At 43.9% G+C, this 15,441-nt stretch overlaps 1 protein-coding gene across 1 annotated transcript in view; it reads left to right on the top strand.

The window, feature by feature from the left end:
- Positions 1 to 9,150, top strand: part of NPEPPS (aminopeptidase puromycin sensitive) — a 76,225-nt gene extending 67,075 nt beyond the window's left edge. Inside the window, exons 20-23 of the mRNA XM_080924262.1 lie at positions 1,581 to 1,688; positions 2,221 to 2,376; positions 3,063 to 3,110; positions 7,775 to 9,150. Coding sequence (XP_080780388.1) covers positions 1,581 to 1,688; positions 2,221 to 2,376; positions 3,063 to 3,110; positions 7,775 to 7,927 — 465 coding nt within the window. The 3' untranslated portion in view covers positions 7,928 to 9,150. The remainder of the gene's footprint in view (positions 1 to 1,580; positions 1,689 to 2,220; positions 2,377 to 3,062; positions 3,111 to 7,774) is intronic.
- The last annotated feature ends 6,291 nt before the right edge of the window (positions 9,151 to 15,441 follow it).

Here is a 15,441-nt window from a genome sequence, read left to right as displayed (position 1 = left end):
TGGGCAGTAGTAGCAAACATCTTTAATCCCAGCACTCAGGAGGCAGAAGAAGAAGTAGGTTGGTCTGGGTTCAAGGCTGATCAACAGAACAAGTTCTAGGCCAGCCAGGGCTACACAGAAAAACCCTGTCTCGAAAAACATACCTACATACTCAAGTAATTAATTCATATTATCTTGAACTGTGCTATTAAAGTGCCATCTTGTGGATGTGTGTTACATATTCTCTGGGAGGAAAATGTTTCCTGAAAGCCTTAAGTTTAATCCTTGAACACATTGCACCTTTAAAAGACTCAAAAAGTAAGAGGTACTGGGGTTGTTAAAATTTGATGCCAATCTGATCTACATAAGGAGTTCTAGACTATCCGGGCATATTGAGACTCTGTTGCAAAGCAAATAAATATCCTGGGTTTTGTATTTTCTTTTTTTTTTTTCTTAAATGTGTATAGACATTTTACCTGTATGTCTTTGTACCACATGTGTACCTGGTGTTCTATGTAGCTCAAAAGAGTACCTTTTTTTAAAAGATTTGTTTATTTTATGTATCTGAGTACATACATGTTCACTGTCTTCAGACACACCACAAGAGGGCATCATATCCCATAACAGATGGTTGTGAGCCACCATGTGATTTCTGGGAATTGAACAAAGGACCTCTGGAAGAGCAGCCAGCTGTTCAGAGCTATCATACTCCAACTCCAAATAATCTTATGTGACTTTAGGGGTTGAAGAGATTGTTTTGTACGTTAAAAGCTTGCTGCACAGCAGGAGGACCTCAGTTTGGAGTCCATGTGTAAGAGCCAGGTGCAGTGGCACACACACGTCTCTGTAACTCAGCATGGTGGGCAGAGGTAGTCAAGAACTTAGAGGCCACCTAGTGCAGGTGAGATGGACTCTAAGAAACAAGGTGGACAGCAGTACAGGAAGACTCTTGACAGCCACCCCTGCCCTCCACAGGTGCACTCATGGGTGAACAGAGATGCAAACAGGAGCACATGTACACAGACACAAATTTTAAGCAACATTCTACAATGTATCTCTGTTTTGTCTTTTTTTGAGGGGGACAGGGTCTCATGTAACCAAGTTGACTTCTAGCTTTGTAGCCTGGGGTGTCCTAAAATTTCTGATCCTTCTGCCTCCACATTCCCATTACTAATGCATCTTTTCTTAAGTGAGTAATTGATTGCTTCCATCTACTAGATGTGTAGATTATTTTCAGCTTCCACTATTACAGGCTAAATTAATGATCATTAGTGATAGCTTATTTATCTAATACAAAGCAGTAGTCAGATGTCAGTGATATAAAGAATCTTACCATGGCAGACTTACTCTTTATAGAGTCTTGATAGAGACTTTAGAACTGAGAAATACTGTTAGATTAATGCACACCTACATCTAGTGGCTTACTGCTATAGCAGATGCAGGGTTTAGTGCCCAGCCACAGTACCGTAGTACTAAGTGATGAAGTGTCTTGCCCAGTGAGAAGGCAGAAAAGAAGTTTCATCTCATTGGAAGAGAAGCTGGTATGAACATGCATAAAATCCAGGGAAGAGCTAACTGTTCCTCTTTATTTTTCCTTGTAGCTTCACAAACAAGCTGATATGCAAGAAGAAAAAAACAGAATTGAAAGAGTGCTTGGGGCCACTCTTTCTCCTGAACTGATTCAAAAAGTCCTCACTTTTGCACTTTCAGTAAGTTATAAGTTACGTTTCAAGAGAACTCCTTCTGAGCCTTTAATCCCAGCACTCAAGAGGCACAGATAGAAGGATCCAAGTTTGAGGCCATCCTGGTCACAGAGTAGCAGTTTCATAGATACTCTGTCTGGAAAAGCAAAAGAGAACTGCTGTTGAATGATGTATATCAGGTGTCTTTGATTTCAGCACATGCCTGGTGTTTGTGGGGAGCTGGTCAGAGCTTTGGTTTTTGTTTGGTTTTCAGTTTTGTATTGCTTTATTTTGCATGTGGCAGGATGGGGTGGGGATGAGAGGAGGTCTTCCTTCCATCTTGTGGTTTCCAGAGATTGAGTCAGGTTGTGAGGCTTGGCTGCTGTGCTGATCTGTCCTCTCCCACTAATAATGAGAATTAGAACAGTTGAAGTGAAAGTGGAGGCCGTGGGAGTGAGTGCCTTTCCCGCTGGTGCTTCAGTTTCCCACAGTCTGTTGTATTCTCTGGTACCAGGAGATCCTCCAGACAGCCAGGCTTCTAATTCTTTTCCCCCCATAGGAAGAGGTACGTCCACAGGACACTGTGTCAGTGATTGGTGGAGTAGCTGGAGGCAGCAAGCATGGGAGGAAAGCTGCTTGGAAATTCATAAAGGACAACTGGGAAGAACTTTATAATCGATACCAGGGAGGGTTCTTAATATCCAGACTAATAAAGGTAGGTAGGAGTCTTGAGTAGCTTGCTAATCTTGAATGTTATTGAATGTCCTGTGATCTATTAGATCTGTCTGTTGGGCTTCAACCTTCCCTAATGCCAACCCTTTAATACAGTTCCTCATGTTATGACCCCAACCATAAAATTATTTAATTGCTACTTTAATGAGTTATAATGTAAATACCTGATGTGCACAATATTTGATATGTGACTCCTATGGCAGTGATAATCTACAGGTTGGGAAGCTCTGTATTAGACCCAAAGGTTAGATAGAATCTTTGCTCCTTACAAGGTTCTTTAACCAGGCATGGTGTAGACTATGTTTGTAACTTCAGCACTGTAGAAGCTGAGACAGAATGATTTCTTTGAGTTTGAAAGCAGCCAAGGCTATGTAGCAAGACCCAAACTCCCTCAACTACCTTCAAATAAAGGGTTCCTCATGGGCTGTGGTTGCATCTTACTCACGGGCCTGTTATACACTGGTCCTGGATTCAAGCCCCGGGCGGGGGCGGGGAGGAGGCAACTCTCAAATAGTTACTGTTGTTTGTTTTATAGGCATTGCACATCACCATCTTCCCTGTAACAAACCACAGTGGAAGAGAACAGGATTGTTTGTCTTTGGGATAAGTGGAAGTCTGTGCCCAGTCTATGTTTCTCTAAACGATTTTAAACCTCTGATTTGTTTTCAGCTGTCAGTTGAGGGGTTTGCAGTTGATAAAATGGCTGGAGAAGTTAAGGTAAGGGAAACTGTTCAGTTCTTAGTTTTCAGTCCAGAGCACAAGTGAACCTGCCATTCCTTTTTTTTTTTCTCTTTTCTCCTTGCCCCTTCCTTAACTTACTTTATTTTGTGTGTATGAGTGTTTCGCCTGCATATATATGTGTACTCTGTGCTTGCTTGATACCCATGGATATCAGAAGAGGGCATAGGATCCCTGGATCTAGACTTCTGGGAAGTTGTGAGCCACCATGTGGATGCTAAGAGCCCAGGACCTCCGGAGCAACAGGTGCCCTTCATCTGAGCTGTCTCTCCATCCCCATAAACCTTGTTCTAATGAGTGATGGGGTGGTGTGCTTTTGTGGGTCTTTGTGTCTTAGATTTGACTTTGCCTTCAGTATCTGAAGAGTCTACAGTAGAGACACAATCAGTTTTGTGTAGACACTGGACCTGGTAAATATCAGCATTTGGAGGACAAATTTATTCCAAGTGGGAAGATGAAAAACTCCATTATACTATAAACTTCATCATAATGTCGTTTATGCTGACAGTTTTACCCTTATCTTTTGGGAAGCAATATTGAGAGCTATGATCTGGTTCACTGTAGGAACCATTGCTAGGGATAAGTTTTATAGCTAGGCAGAGTGGCTCAGGCCTAAATGCAGAGACAAGCAGATCCCTGGATTTGAGGCTAGCCTGATCTACAAAGCAAGTTCCAGGACAGCCAGGGCAGCCAGGGCTATACCTGTTTGGAAATAACCAAAGGGGAAAAAACCAGGAATATGTTTTACTATTTTTAGGACTTGAGAAAACAGTGAAATACTTGACTTCTGCTGTCATTTAATTTACATTGTATATTGCATTATGTGAACAATTTCACTGTAAAGGTAATGGGATTATGAAGGAGAGACAACTAAACAGGTTTAGGAGGCAAGGTAGTGGCAAAGTGAAGCTCATAAGGCAGACTTGAGGTTGCATATGGGGAAGCTATCTTGTGCTTGTCCGGTTAAGACTAGAGGATCGCTGTGCTTCAAGGCCAGTCACGCTGCCATGTGGAAGATAGTATGAGAAGGTTGAAACACACATTTTCTGAGCAAGAAAGACACTGTAGCTCAGAGAATAATGGAGTCATGGTGGATTTTCCCAGTGAGCATTGCATGTACAGGGTGAAGTAGAGCCATACTCTGTAATCATGCTGGCCTAAAACTCACTGTGAACCCCAAGTTGGCCCTGCATTCATAATGATCCTCGTACCTCAGCCTCAAAAGTACAGGATGATATAATGATTTATGAGCCACCACACCCGGCTCTAGCTAATCTTTAATTCAACAGTATTTCTCAACCTGTGGGAGGAGACTCCTCTGGAGGTCAAATGACCCTTCCACAGGGGCCACCTATGAAAGGATGCCACCTTACATTACAATTTATAACAGTAGCAAAATTACAGTTACAAATCACAATGAAAATAATTTATTGTTGCAGGATACCACAAGGTAGGAACTGTATTAAAGAGTTTTTGGTGTTAGGAAGGTTGAGAACCTAAGAGAAGAAAAAGAACCCAGGATACTTTTCTTGTGGAGCCTGCCTTTCAGCCCAGCACGTGGGAGGCTGGGGCAGGCAGGTTTTTAAGGCTAGCCTGGCTTATCTAGTAAATCTCAGGGCAGCAAGGATGTGTAGAGACTGTGTCCAGGTATCAGCAATGATAATGCTGGTGGTTTGTCACTCCAGCCTGAGAAGCCTACAGAGCCATGTCCTCTTTGTAAATCAGCTATTGATATCTCAAGTTTACACTTCATCTGATATTTTTTCCTTTCACCAGGACAGGCCTGGGCCAAATGCTGGCTAGTGTTTTCAGATGCTTTGTTTGCTGTGAAACCAGATGAGCTAGTTAGAAAATAGCTTAGTAATTTTTAATAATAAATTCAAGAGGCATATTATTCTAGCAAAAATGTAGAACTGTGGAGTAGAGTTGGATTAGTGACAGCATTTTAAACTTGGTGGCTTTGTTCCCCTTATGTGCTAATCATGGGGCAGCATTGGGTCCTGAAGTGCCCTGTCTTGCTAAGTGCATGTTTGTTTCTTCATCTGGTAAACATTTCTCAGAGATGAGAGATTGAAGCTTAGAGTAGTTATCTTAGTGAGAAGCCATCACCTTAACGAAGTCTGGCTTCAGGTTCCATATATCACATCCTAATTTCGGGAGACCTTTTAACATTGGGACATGGCACTGCCATCTACAAAATTTATGCTTAGAGCCCTGAACTCAGAAGCAATTCCCTTTCAGTGGCCTCACATTCCAAACCCATTAACATACTGTATACAAGAGAGCTTAGTAAAGAATCTGCCCCATAGGTAAGTTTTTTAGGAATTCTAAAAAACAGAATATTTTTTATTCTGACTAAGAGTGAAAATACCCTGAAGCATCTGGAAGAGTTCAGAACAGAGGAGGAGAAAACAGTAGACTACATGTGTCCGGGACTGTCTTCGAGAAAGCATAGCAACAGAGCAGGGTGGGGGCGGGGCAGGAGGACAGTGGAGATAACTAAGTGTTACACAGAGAACAAGGAGTATCTGGGCAGGGGAGGCCTGGGGAGGTGAGAAGGGCTAGGATTCTAGCAGAGAGGCTTTGAGACAGTAGCAGGTACTTGCGGGTGAGGAACTGATGAATCTGGAGACCAGCATGAGCTTTCATGGTCAGTTTTAGTCACAGTTCTGTTGCAGTGAAAAGACACCTTGACAAAGGCAACTTATAAAAGAAAGCATTTAACTGGGAATTTGCTTATTGTGTCTGAGGTATGGGCTATTATTATTTCGGGAACATGGAACAGTAGCTGAAAGGGAGAACAACCCTGGGCCTGGCTTGGGCTTTTGAAAGCTCAAAACTCACCCCCAGTGACACACTTCCTCCAACAAGGACGCCCCTCTTAATCCTCGAATCCTATCAAAGAGTTGTATTCCCTGATGGCTAAGGGAATATTTATTAAATCCATTCAAACCACAGGAGCCATGCACTTTCTGATAAAAGGAAGGAAAGGACTCCTTTTGGTGACAGGAAACCCAGTTCACAGCTTCCCAAGGAAAGCTGGCTTTTATCACCAGCTTCTATAGCCAGCTTGAGCTCATTTTTAGACATATGGAGGGCCTGAGATCTAACACATATAACTCTTCCAAATAAGTTCCCAGAATAAAAGTGTAAGGCTAGGGGACACTTTCCAATGCTAGCAGCAGAATGTTGAGAAGCACAAAGAGTCAGGACTTTTGTCAGGTATAGGTTAGGACCAGAAGAAAAGTGCTTTCTGCCAAACCTGATTACCTAAGTTGCATCTCCAGGATCCATTTGGTGGAAGGTGGGAACCCAGGAGTTGCCCATTGACCCCACATCTCACTAGGGCACACCCAAGCCCACAAATGTGTTAAAGGCAGTGCAAACTCACTTGCCATTCTTAAAAGATTTATTTACTTATTATATACAAGTACACTGTCACTGTCTTCAGACACACCAGAAGAGGGCATCAGATCTCATCATAGATGGTTGTGAGCCACCGTGTGTTTGCTAGGATTTGCTCTTAACCACTGAGCCATCTCTCCAGCCCCTAGCACTTGTCATTCTTACAAAGGACCTGAGTTCAGTTTCCTGCACATGTCAGCTGGGTCACAACTGCCTATACCTCCAACTCTAGGGCATCTGATGTGCTCCGGCCTCACAGGCACATGCTTATACTTAAAAAGAAAAAAAAAGTCTTCAAAGTCAGGATTTGGTGGTGTTGGACACATTTAATCCTAGACTTTGGAGACAGAGGCAGATGAATCTTTGTAAAGTTCAAAGCCAGCCTGGTATATAGCCAGGGTTACACAGAGAAAAAAACCCTGTGTCAAAAAAACCAAAATAAATAGCTAAATAGAACCTTCAAAATTCCTAACACCCATGTGGCAGCTCCCAATTGTCTATAATTGTCTCATGGGATCCAAAGCCCTCTTCTCATGTACAGAGATATATGCAGACAAAATTACCATATACATACAAATCTTAATAACAACAAAAAATCAACTAGGTTATGAATGAATGAATCAGTAGAGGGCCTGAACATCCAGCCACACTCTGGATGGTGCTGCCTTGCTCGGTTGTTTTCTGTGCAAAGAAAAGCCTTGGGCGCCACTGGTGGCATCTGAAAACTGGAAATATAGCTGGTCTGTAAGTATAAAATAGCCCACATTCTGGAGGCTGTTTGAGAAACAGAATACAAAAATCTAACTTTTTTAATATATTTGTTATGTTTGGAGTAATGTTTTCGATCTGTGTACTTACATAAGGTATTTTATCGAGAAAAAAGAACCGAACAGTCACATTAGATAAGTCATGGTTTCAGTAGGTTTATGATCATAAACTGGGCTCTGTTCATATCTGCAGGCATGGTTGCAGGTAGCTTTTGCCTTAGCTATGAATTAAACACTGGTAGATAATTAGTATTTTCAAAAGCAGCAGGTTCAATCTCTGTAGGTGTTTGATTAGGTTATATGCTTTCACTTGTTAGGAAGGACTCTTACATGTATGCGCATGGGGTTGTTTCTTTCCTGTGGAGGCAGTGGTCAGTCCTCATGATTAAGGCTAATGCTTTTACATGGTCCCAGGGTTAACTTCTTACTGTTGCTAACAGTGACTCTGCATTCTGGATGTTTTTATACCAGGCTTTCTTCGAGAGTCACCCAGCTCCTTCAGCTGAGCGTACCATCCAGCAGTGTTGTGAAAATATCCTGCTGAATGCTGCTTGGCTAAAGCGAGATGCTGAGAGCATTCACCAGTACCTCCTTCAGCGGAAAGCCTCCCCACCCTCGGTGTGACACCTCCGTACCATGGTCTCACTGCCTCTCTGCAGGGATGAGGTGGAGCTACCAAACAGCTGATTCACATGCCAAGAATTTGGAGTCTTATACCAGTGGGGGTTGGACAATGAATGTAGTTAACTGGTTCCTGCTCACACTCCAGAATTAAATTCTATTGAAAAAGGAAAATCAGCAATTCAGCAAAAAAATAAAATAAAATAAAAAGTAAGGTAAAAATGTAAATATGATAGTAATAAACTAGAGCATAACGAAACTGTGAAACTTCCTGAAGCCTGTCATGGTCAAAGTGTTGAACACTCTCCTGTTAGTGACGGATATTGATTTATAGCCTCCCAGAAGAAAAGAGGCTTTGGGGGAAGAGGGTTTTTGTGAAGTGGGTTCTACATGCAGCCTGAGCAGCCAGGTGTGTCCAGCGGGGTGCTGACCAGAAGGCTGATCCTGGCTCACAGGGTGGAGTCTGCATAATTATCAGTGGGTTTTCTTTTCCTTTTTGGCATGGGAACCGACCAGGAAGGTATCTTTTCCTGTATAACTCAATCTGAACCAAGGATTGTAGTTCCCTCCTCGCCTCCCTTCTGTGTGATTCCCACCCCCAAAAAAAGTAATGAAAAGCTTTAAAAAACAAAACAAACAAAACCACCCTCTTCTCTCCCTTTCCAGATTCTTCTCCCTTTAGCTCTGCCCAGCCCTGACCTGTCCTTAGATAACAGAAACTTCTTTGATGGCCACGTGAAATAAGAGGAGCTGATATGCTTTTATTTTCTAAGATAACCTTTAAGGAACCCTGGAATGCATAAGAGGTGGAAGAATAGAAATAAAGATTATCAGCTAGGCCTTTCTGCTCAAAACTGTTCCAGTTACCTGACAAGGCCAAATGCTGCACCTCTTCCGGACAGTATCACTGAGCTCTGGCTCACACTTGTGCATATGAGGGGCCAGTGGGGACTGCTGTGGGGCCCAGATGTCCGCTGCACCACTGTGTCGCCAGTGTGCCACCTAACCCAGTGTGTTTTTACTAAGTCTCAGCCCCTTTCCCCACCCCCTTTTTCTTCTCTTTCTTTTCCTTCTCAATCCTTTTATTTTTGTGTTAACAGAAATCTTTGGTGTGGCTTAATGTATTTTGGAAGGTCATCAGATTGTGAGACTGCTTCCTTGAAACATTTCTGTGCTATTGTTTTAAAAAATAATTAAAAAACAGTTGGCGTTAATAAAAATGTCAATGTGAAGTCAATGGCCTGGTTCTTTCAGCCTCCTTGAAAGGAACCTAAAGTTTCCCTGTCCCTCAGAATCACAGGAAGTCAGACAACCATAAGAGTTTTGAAAGTTTGTATTACATTTTATGTGTATAGATGTATACATGCCGCAGTATTATGTGGGGGTCTGACATGGACACCAATTTGCTCCCTCCCGTGGTAACTGGAAATTTGAACTCAGATCATCTAGCTTTATAGCAAGAACCCTTCCCCCCACCCTGGCCATCTTGCCAACTCCTTATTTGTGTTTCTGAAACAGCCTTATTCTGAAGCTTGACTAGATTAGAACTTGCTCTGGCAGCCCAGGGTGGGCTCAAACTCAAAAAGACCCTCCTCCTGCCTCCATCTCCACAGTGTTGAAATTATAGGCACGAACCAACAAGCACAGCTCTGCCACAGGACCTTTTTTTTAAAAAGAAAATACAAAGCCAGGTGGTGGCAGCAGCACACCTTTAATCCCAGCAGCTGAGAAACAAGCAGTTCCTGGCCTGCCTGGTCAACATCTAGTTCCAGGACAGTCGGGGTTACACAGAGAAACCTTGTCTCAAGCCAAAAAATAATTCAAAGTAGGTATGGTTTGTGCCTATAACTTAAGGCAGGAGGGTTAAGAGTTTCAGGGTTGCATGGGCTACATAGCAAGTATCTGACTCAAAAATAAAGGGGGCATTTGTGCAGCATGCACAAAGTCTGAGTTTACTTCCTAGCCACCATAAAGTGTGGTCTGGCAATGTGGCTTCTGGGTACACCGCTCTGAACCTCTAGCACCAGCATTAGAAAGGCAGATGGCCGTGGTAGTGGTGCTCATCTGCAGGAGATAAAGGTAGCACCAGAAAGAAGTAAAGTATCTCAGCATGTGAAAACACATGCCACAAAACCTGACAACCCAAGTTCCATCCCAAGGTCCTACTCAGGAAGGAGAGAACCCATTCCAATGAGTTATCTTTTGACCTCCACAATTTTGCTTTTGTTTGGTTGTGCAAGGCAGGGTTTCTTTGTGTAGCCCTGGCTGTCCTGGAACTCACTCTAGACCAGGCTGGCCTCAAACTCAGAGATCCGCCTGCCTCTGCCTCCCAAGTACTGAGATTAAAGATGTGCCTCATCACACTGGCTGACCTCCACGTTTTCTTTTTCTTTTTTTTTTTTTTAAGATTTATTTATTTTATATATGAGTACACTGTAGCTGTCTTCAGACACACCAGAAGAGGGCATCAGATTCTATTACAGACGGTTGTGAGCCACCATGTGGTTGCTGGGAATTGAACTCTGGAAGAGCAGTCAGTGCTCTGAACCATGTCTCCATCCCCATCTCCACATTTTTCTTAAAAGTTTAAAAGAGAAAATGAGGTCAAAGTAGTATTCCCTGGCTTTCATTGTCAGGTCCCAAGAGCCTTTCGTGTCTGTCTGTCATGCAGCCTTGCACAAGCAGACATAAGACAGGACGACTCTAACCCGCTCAGTCTGGATTTCTCTTATTGCTTGTTAGCTCCTGTGAACTCCGCTTTTGATCTTTTTAAAGAGACCTTACATTCCATTTGCCTGTGTGTATGTTCCGTGTCCAGATAACACCTTGACTGACTAACTCCAATGTGTTCAGGACTGGCCTCCTACCTCAGCCTTCACTCCCATTAACAACCGTATTCTCGGTCCTCAATATGGTGCCAGAACTGGTCAGCTGGCTTTGCTGGTACTAACTGCACTCTCCTGTACTGCAGTGTCCCCTGTGGGCATGGGCCTTTGGTTTAGTTGGTTGTTTTCCCTTTTAGAGGAATTGTGAGATATAGTGGCTCACTCCTTTACTTAGGTACTTTTCATGTATGCCTGGCATCCGGGGAGGTCATATCCCCTGCAGCTGAAATTAGACATTCGTAAGCAACCATGTGGGAATTGAACCCTGGCCCTCTCAGAGTTTGTATTTGTAACCTCTAAGCTATCATTTCAGCCCCACGCCCTTTCTTGTGTGTTTGAGACAGTGTTATTTGCATTCTGGCCCTCTGTTCCTTTCTGATGTAAATTCACTTTCACTTATGAGGAAAGCTGGAGCAGGCTCTAGGCTTAACAGGTAAAGAACACCTGCTTTTATACCCAACTACCTGAATACCCAGGATCCACAGGGTGGAAGAAGAGAGTCACCTGCAAGCTGTTCTCTGACTTCCCCACGTGCACCATGGCATGTGTACATTCTTCCCACACACAAGATGGATTGATTGACCAAGCCAGCTCAGTCAGTCAACCAGGTCTCAAGGGAAGGAGTGAGGACTGAAAAGGACAATTAGACAATATCATAACATGACTCCAGCCAGTGCTGAGGCTGAAGCGGGTTTATTTTTCTCCAGTCTGCTTTTATGCCATCCTAAGTACATGCAAAGGATTAGGTCAGCCCTAAGGTATAAACTGAGTAGTTAAGGAACAAACGAGGCATAGTCAAGGTCCAATGATTCTCAACAAGACCCATCATGATACAAAGAACACATTCATCTATATTTGTCTTGAGGCTAATTTCTGGTCCCAGCCAAATTCTTAGAAGGCAGCCCCAAAAGCTTACACAATAAATACACATGTAATTTTACAAATAAAACGTGTTATATACATGTTATCCCAGGAATTCGGAAACTGAGGCAGGAGGATTGTCACAGTTGGAACAGCCTGGTTTACCAGACTATCCAGAGCTAGAGTGAGACCCTGTCTCAAAAACCACATTTTAAGTCAGTTCCCACCTAGAGTCCTCACTGGTGAAATGGGATTCCATTAAAAGTAGACATGACGGTGGATATCCAGTCCCAGCACTAAGGAGGTGGAGGTCTGATCACAAATCTGTATTGCACCAGTGTGGTGGCCCTCATCTGTCCCGCGCAACCGTCTCGCCAGCAAGAACGACGCGGCACACAAAATAGGATTCTTCTGTGGTAAAGCTTTAATGCTCTTGAGAGGCAGAGCATAAGCTTACATCAAGTAGAAGCAAAGACCCCGAACTATCTAGCCCGTCCCCTTATATAGGAATCAGCCCTCACCTTGGACGTGGAGCCCCCTGATTGGTTGAAACTTATCAGACCCTATGATGCCACGGGAGAGGCAGAGCTCAAGGAGTGGAAAGTTACCCAGCACGTGCGCACATGACTTGTTTACTGCTAACTCCAGCCGGATGTCAGCACCATCTTGTAATGGAGAATGTGCAGGCGGCGCCCCACATCTCCTCTAATCCTAGCACTTGGAAGACAGATCTCTGAGTTCAAGATCAGTCAGGTCTATATAGCAAGTTTCCCTGGTAGCCAGGTCTACTAGTGAGACTGTCTCAAAATGGTTTCCTTCTGCTTCCTGACTCTGGATACTGTGACCAGCTGCAGCTCACTTTTGCTGTCCCCGTCATTGTGAGCTGTTTTCCTTCACACTGTGAGCTAAAACAAACCCATTCTCTCCTTGAAGAAGGAGGAAGATAGCATTTGGTCTATGTTTTTTTTTTTTTTTTTTTTTTTTTTTTTTGGTCTAATGCTAAGCGAGTGGAAAAGCTCAGGAACCCAGCTTGCAAACCACTAAGAGACAAACACGATTTAATTATTTTTACTTCTGTGGATCTTGTCATTACATGTTACTGGAGAGGGGGGGTTTATGAGTCTGAGGCTGATTTTGGATCTCCCCATTGTTTTCTCCACTTTATTTTTGGTTTGTTTTTTGTTTTTAGAGATGGTCTCACTGTGTAGCCCTGGCTGGCTTGGAACTGGCTAAGTAGATCAGGTGGCCTCAGACTCAGATCTGCCTCTGCTTCCTGGGTGCTGGCATTAAAGACAGACACCACCATGCTCAACCCCCCACACACACACTTTTTTTTTTTTGTTTTCTTTTGAGATGGTCTCTTACTGAGAGCTCACTGGTTTGATAAACTGCCCTACAAGCCCCAGGGATCTTCAGTTTGTGGGGATTTTTGTTGTTTCTCTCTCTGTAGCCTTGACTATTCTAGAACTCACTCTGTAGACCAGGCTGGACTCAAACTCAGAAATTCACCTGCCTCTCCCTCCTGAGTACAGTACCACTACTGTCTGGCTACCGTGCCTGCCCCTCCCCAACATGGGTGTCTGGGATCTGAACTCAGGTCCTCTTGCTTGCACTGTGCAGATTCTTTACTAACAACCAACCATTTTCCTACCACAGATCTTTTTGTTTTTAGACAAGATTTCACTCTGTAGCCCAGACTGGCCTTAAACTCATGGCATTTTCCCTGGTTCAGCCCTCTAGATTAGGAGATCACAGGTATGTTTCACCACGGCTGAAAGAAACAAGCTTCATCCTTGTGGGACCCAAGACTCAGCCTCTAAAAAAGGTGGTGTGGGGAGGGGATACTGAGCATGGTATTGCAATCCAGTAAGGTCTAGACTTGGAATACAGAGGCAGAACGATTCTGTTTCAGGCTAGCCTGGGCTATGTACTTCTCAAAAAGATGGAATGAAGGCTGGAGAGATGGCTCAGCAGTGAAGAGCAGTGACTGCTCTTCCAGAGGTCCTGAGTTCAAATCCCAGCAATCACATTGTGTCTCACAACCATTTGTAATGGGAACTGATGCTCACTTCTGGTGTATCTGAAGACAGATACATTGTACTTATAATAAATAAATAAATAGAATGAGGGTGGAGATACAGCTCAGTGGTAAAGTACTTGCCTAGCACACATAAGACCTTGGGCAGGATCTCAAGTAGAGGTTGGGAGGGAGGAAGGGAGGGGGGAGGTAGAGGGAGGATTTCTGGTTGTAGGAATTGAACTCGATTAAAAGTGGAACAGGCTTGTTTAACAGGTACATTTTAAAGATACTGTTCCAGCCCTTAATCTTTTTCTTCTTCTACTTTCTCTCTCTCTCTCTCTCTCTCTCTCTCTCTCTCTCTCTCTCTCTCTCTCTCTCACACACACACACACACACACACACACACACTCAACAGGTTCTTATGTAGCCAAGACCAGCCAGACTAGCCTAGAACTCCTTATTCTCTCACGTCATCCTTCCAAGTCCTAGGATCATGGGCAGGCACTACACACCATCCGGCTTCTGCTTATCGGCACTAGTGTGAACATGTGGAGTGTTTGTAGGGATAGAGACAGGCCGTGCTTCCATTTCCTGTGCCCTGTGCAGTCAGGTATGCCACGCCTTTGCCGTCTGTGATATTCTCAGCTCCTCACATACTGCCCATAACGGTATGCTCCACAAACACACACCTGGAGGAGTGCTCGGCCTCCACTAGAGTCGCTGGTCATGTATTACAGCCTGCTGTCCTGGTGTTAGGTGTCAGTTTAGTATAATTCCCACCCGTGACAAATGAAAGGTAAAGCATCTTGCTTCGTTGGTTCCAAGTGGTTCATGTCAGTGTCCTTGTCATTGGAGATGCCAGCTGTACCATAACAGAGACCAGCTCTTCCAATGCTGCCTGAGTGTGCAGTCACATTTATTAAAGACAATTTCACACAGTGCAGACTCGCCACTCCCGTTTATAACCCACCCCAGCCCCAACCCTGCATACTCCCTACAGTCAACAGCATCCTCAACTACACATTCTGACTCATATCTCCATTAACTGGATTAGAATGCTATATAGGGATGTATTTTACAAAGATTTTGCAGGGAGAGATACAGACAGCTAAGAAAATCACTAGAACCTGTTTTCAGAATCCCAAACTGCAGAGACTGCAGCTCCTGAAGCTGCTAAGAAGGCCAGGAGTTCCTGTCAATGGGCATGCTCACCTTCTGAATGTGGGACACCCCAGCCAGAGCAACTGTGATTGCTTTATTAATCCAGTGACTGCCTTCTCCCTACAACTCGGAAAGCCAACATGCTGGTGCTAGGGTATAGCTCACTGGTAGTCATGTACAATTTCCTGAGTTCCGTTTCAGCATGAGAGATGGGTGTGAGGGGAGTACAGGGCAGGAAGGACCTCAGATAGGTATAGTGTGGATAGAGGGGGTTTGTTTTGTTTTGTTTTTAAAGCATATGAGTACACTGTCGCTGTCTTCAGACACACCAGAAGAGAATATCAGATTCCATTACAGATGCCTGTGAGCCAGTATGTAGTTACTGGGAATTGAACTCAGGACCTCTGGAAGAGCAGTCAGTGTCCTTAACCTCTGAGCCATCTCTCCAGCCCGTTTTAGTTTTTTTGGAGACATGGTCTCACTATGTGCCTCCGGAGTGCTGGGATTAAAAGCATGTACCACCACTCCTGGCAACGTGGGCTGTTGCCATCTGTGGTCCATCTTCGACCATGCCTCATGTGCGCTGGACA

This window comes from Micromys minutus, assembly GCF_963924665.1.
Source record: "Micromys minutus genome assembly, chromosome: 10".
Taxonomy (NCBI): Eukaryota; Metazoa; Chordata; class Mammalia; order Rodentia; family Muridae; genus Micromys; species Micromys minutus.
Note: the sequence above shows the minus strand (reverse complement) of the source record. Positions and strands in the feature narration are given on the sequence as shown.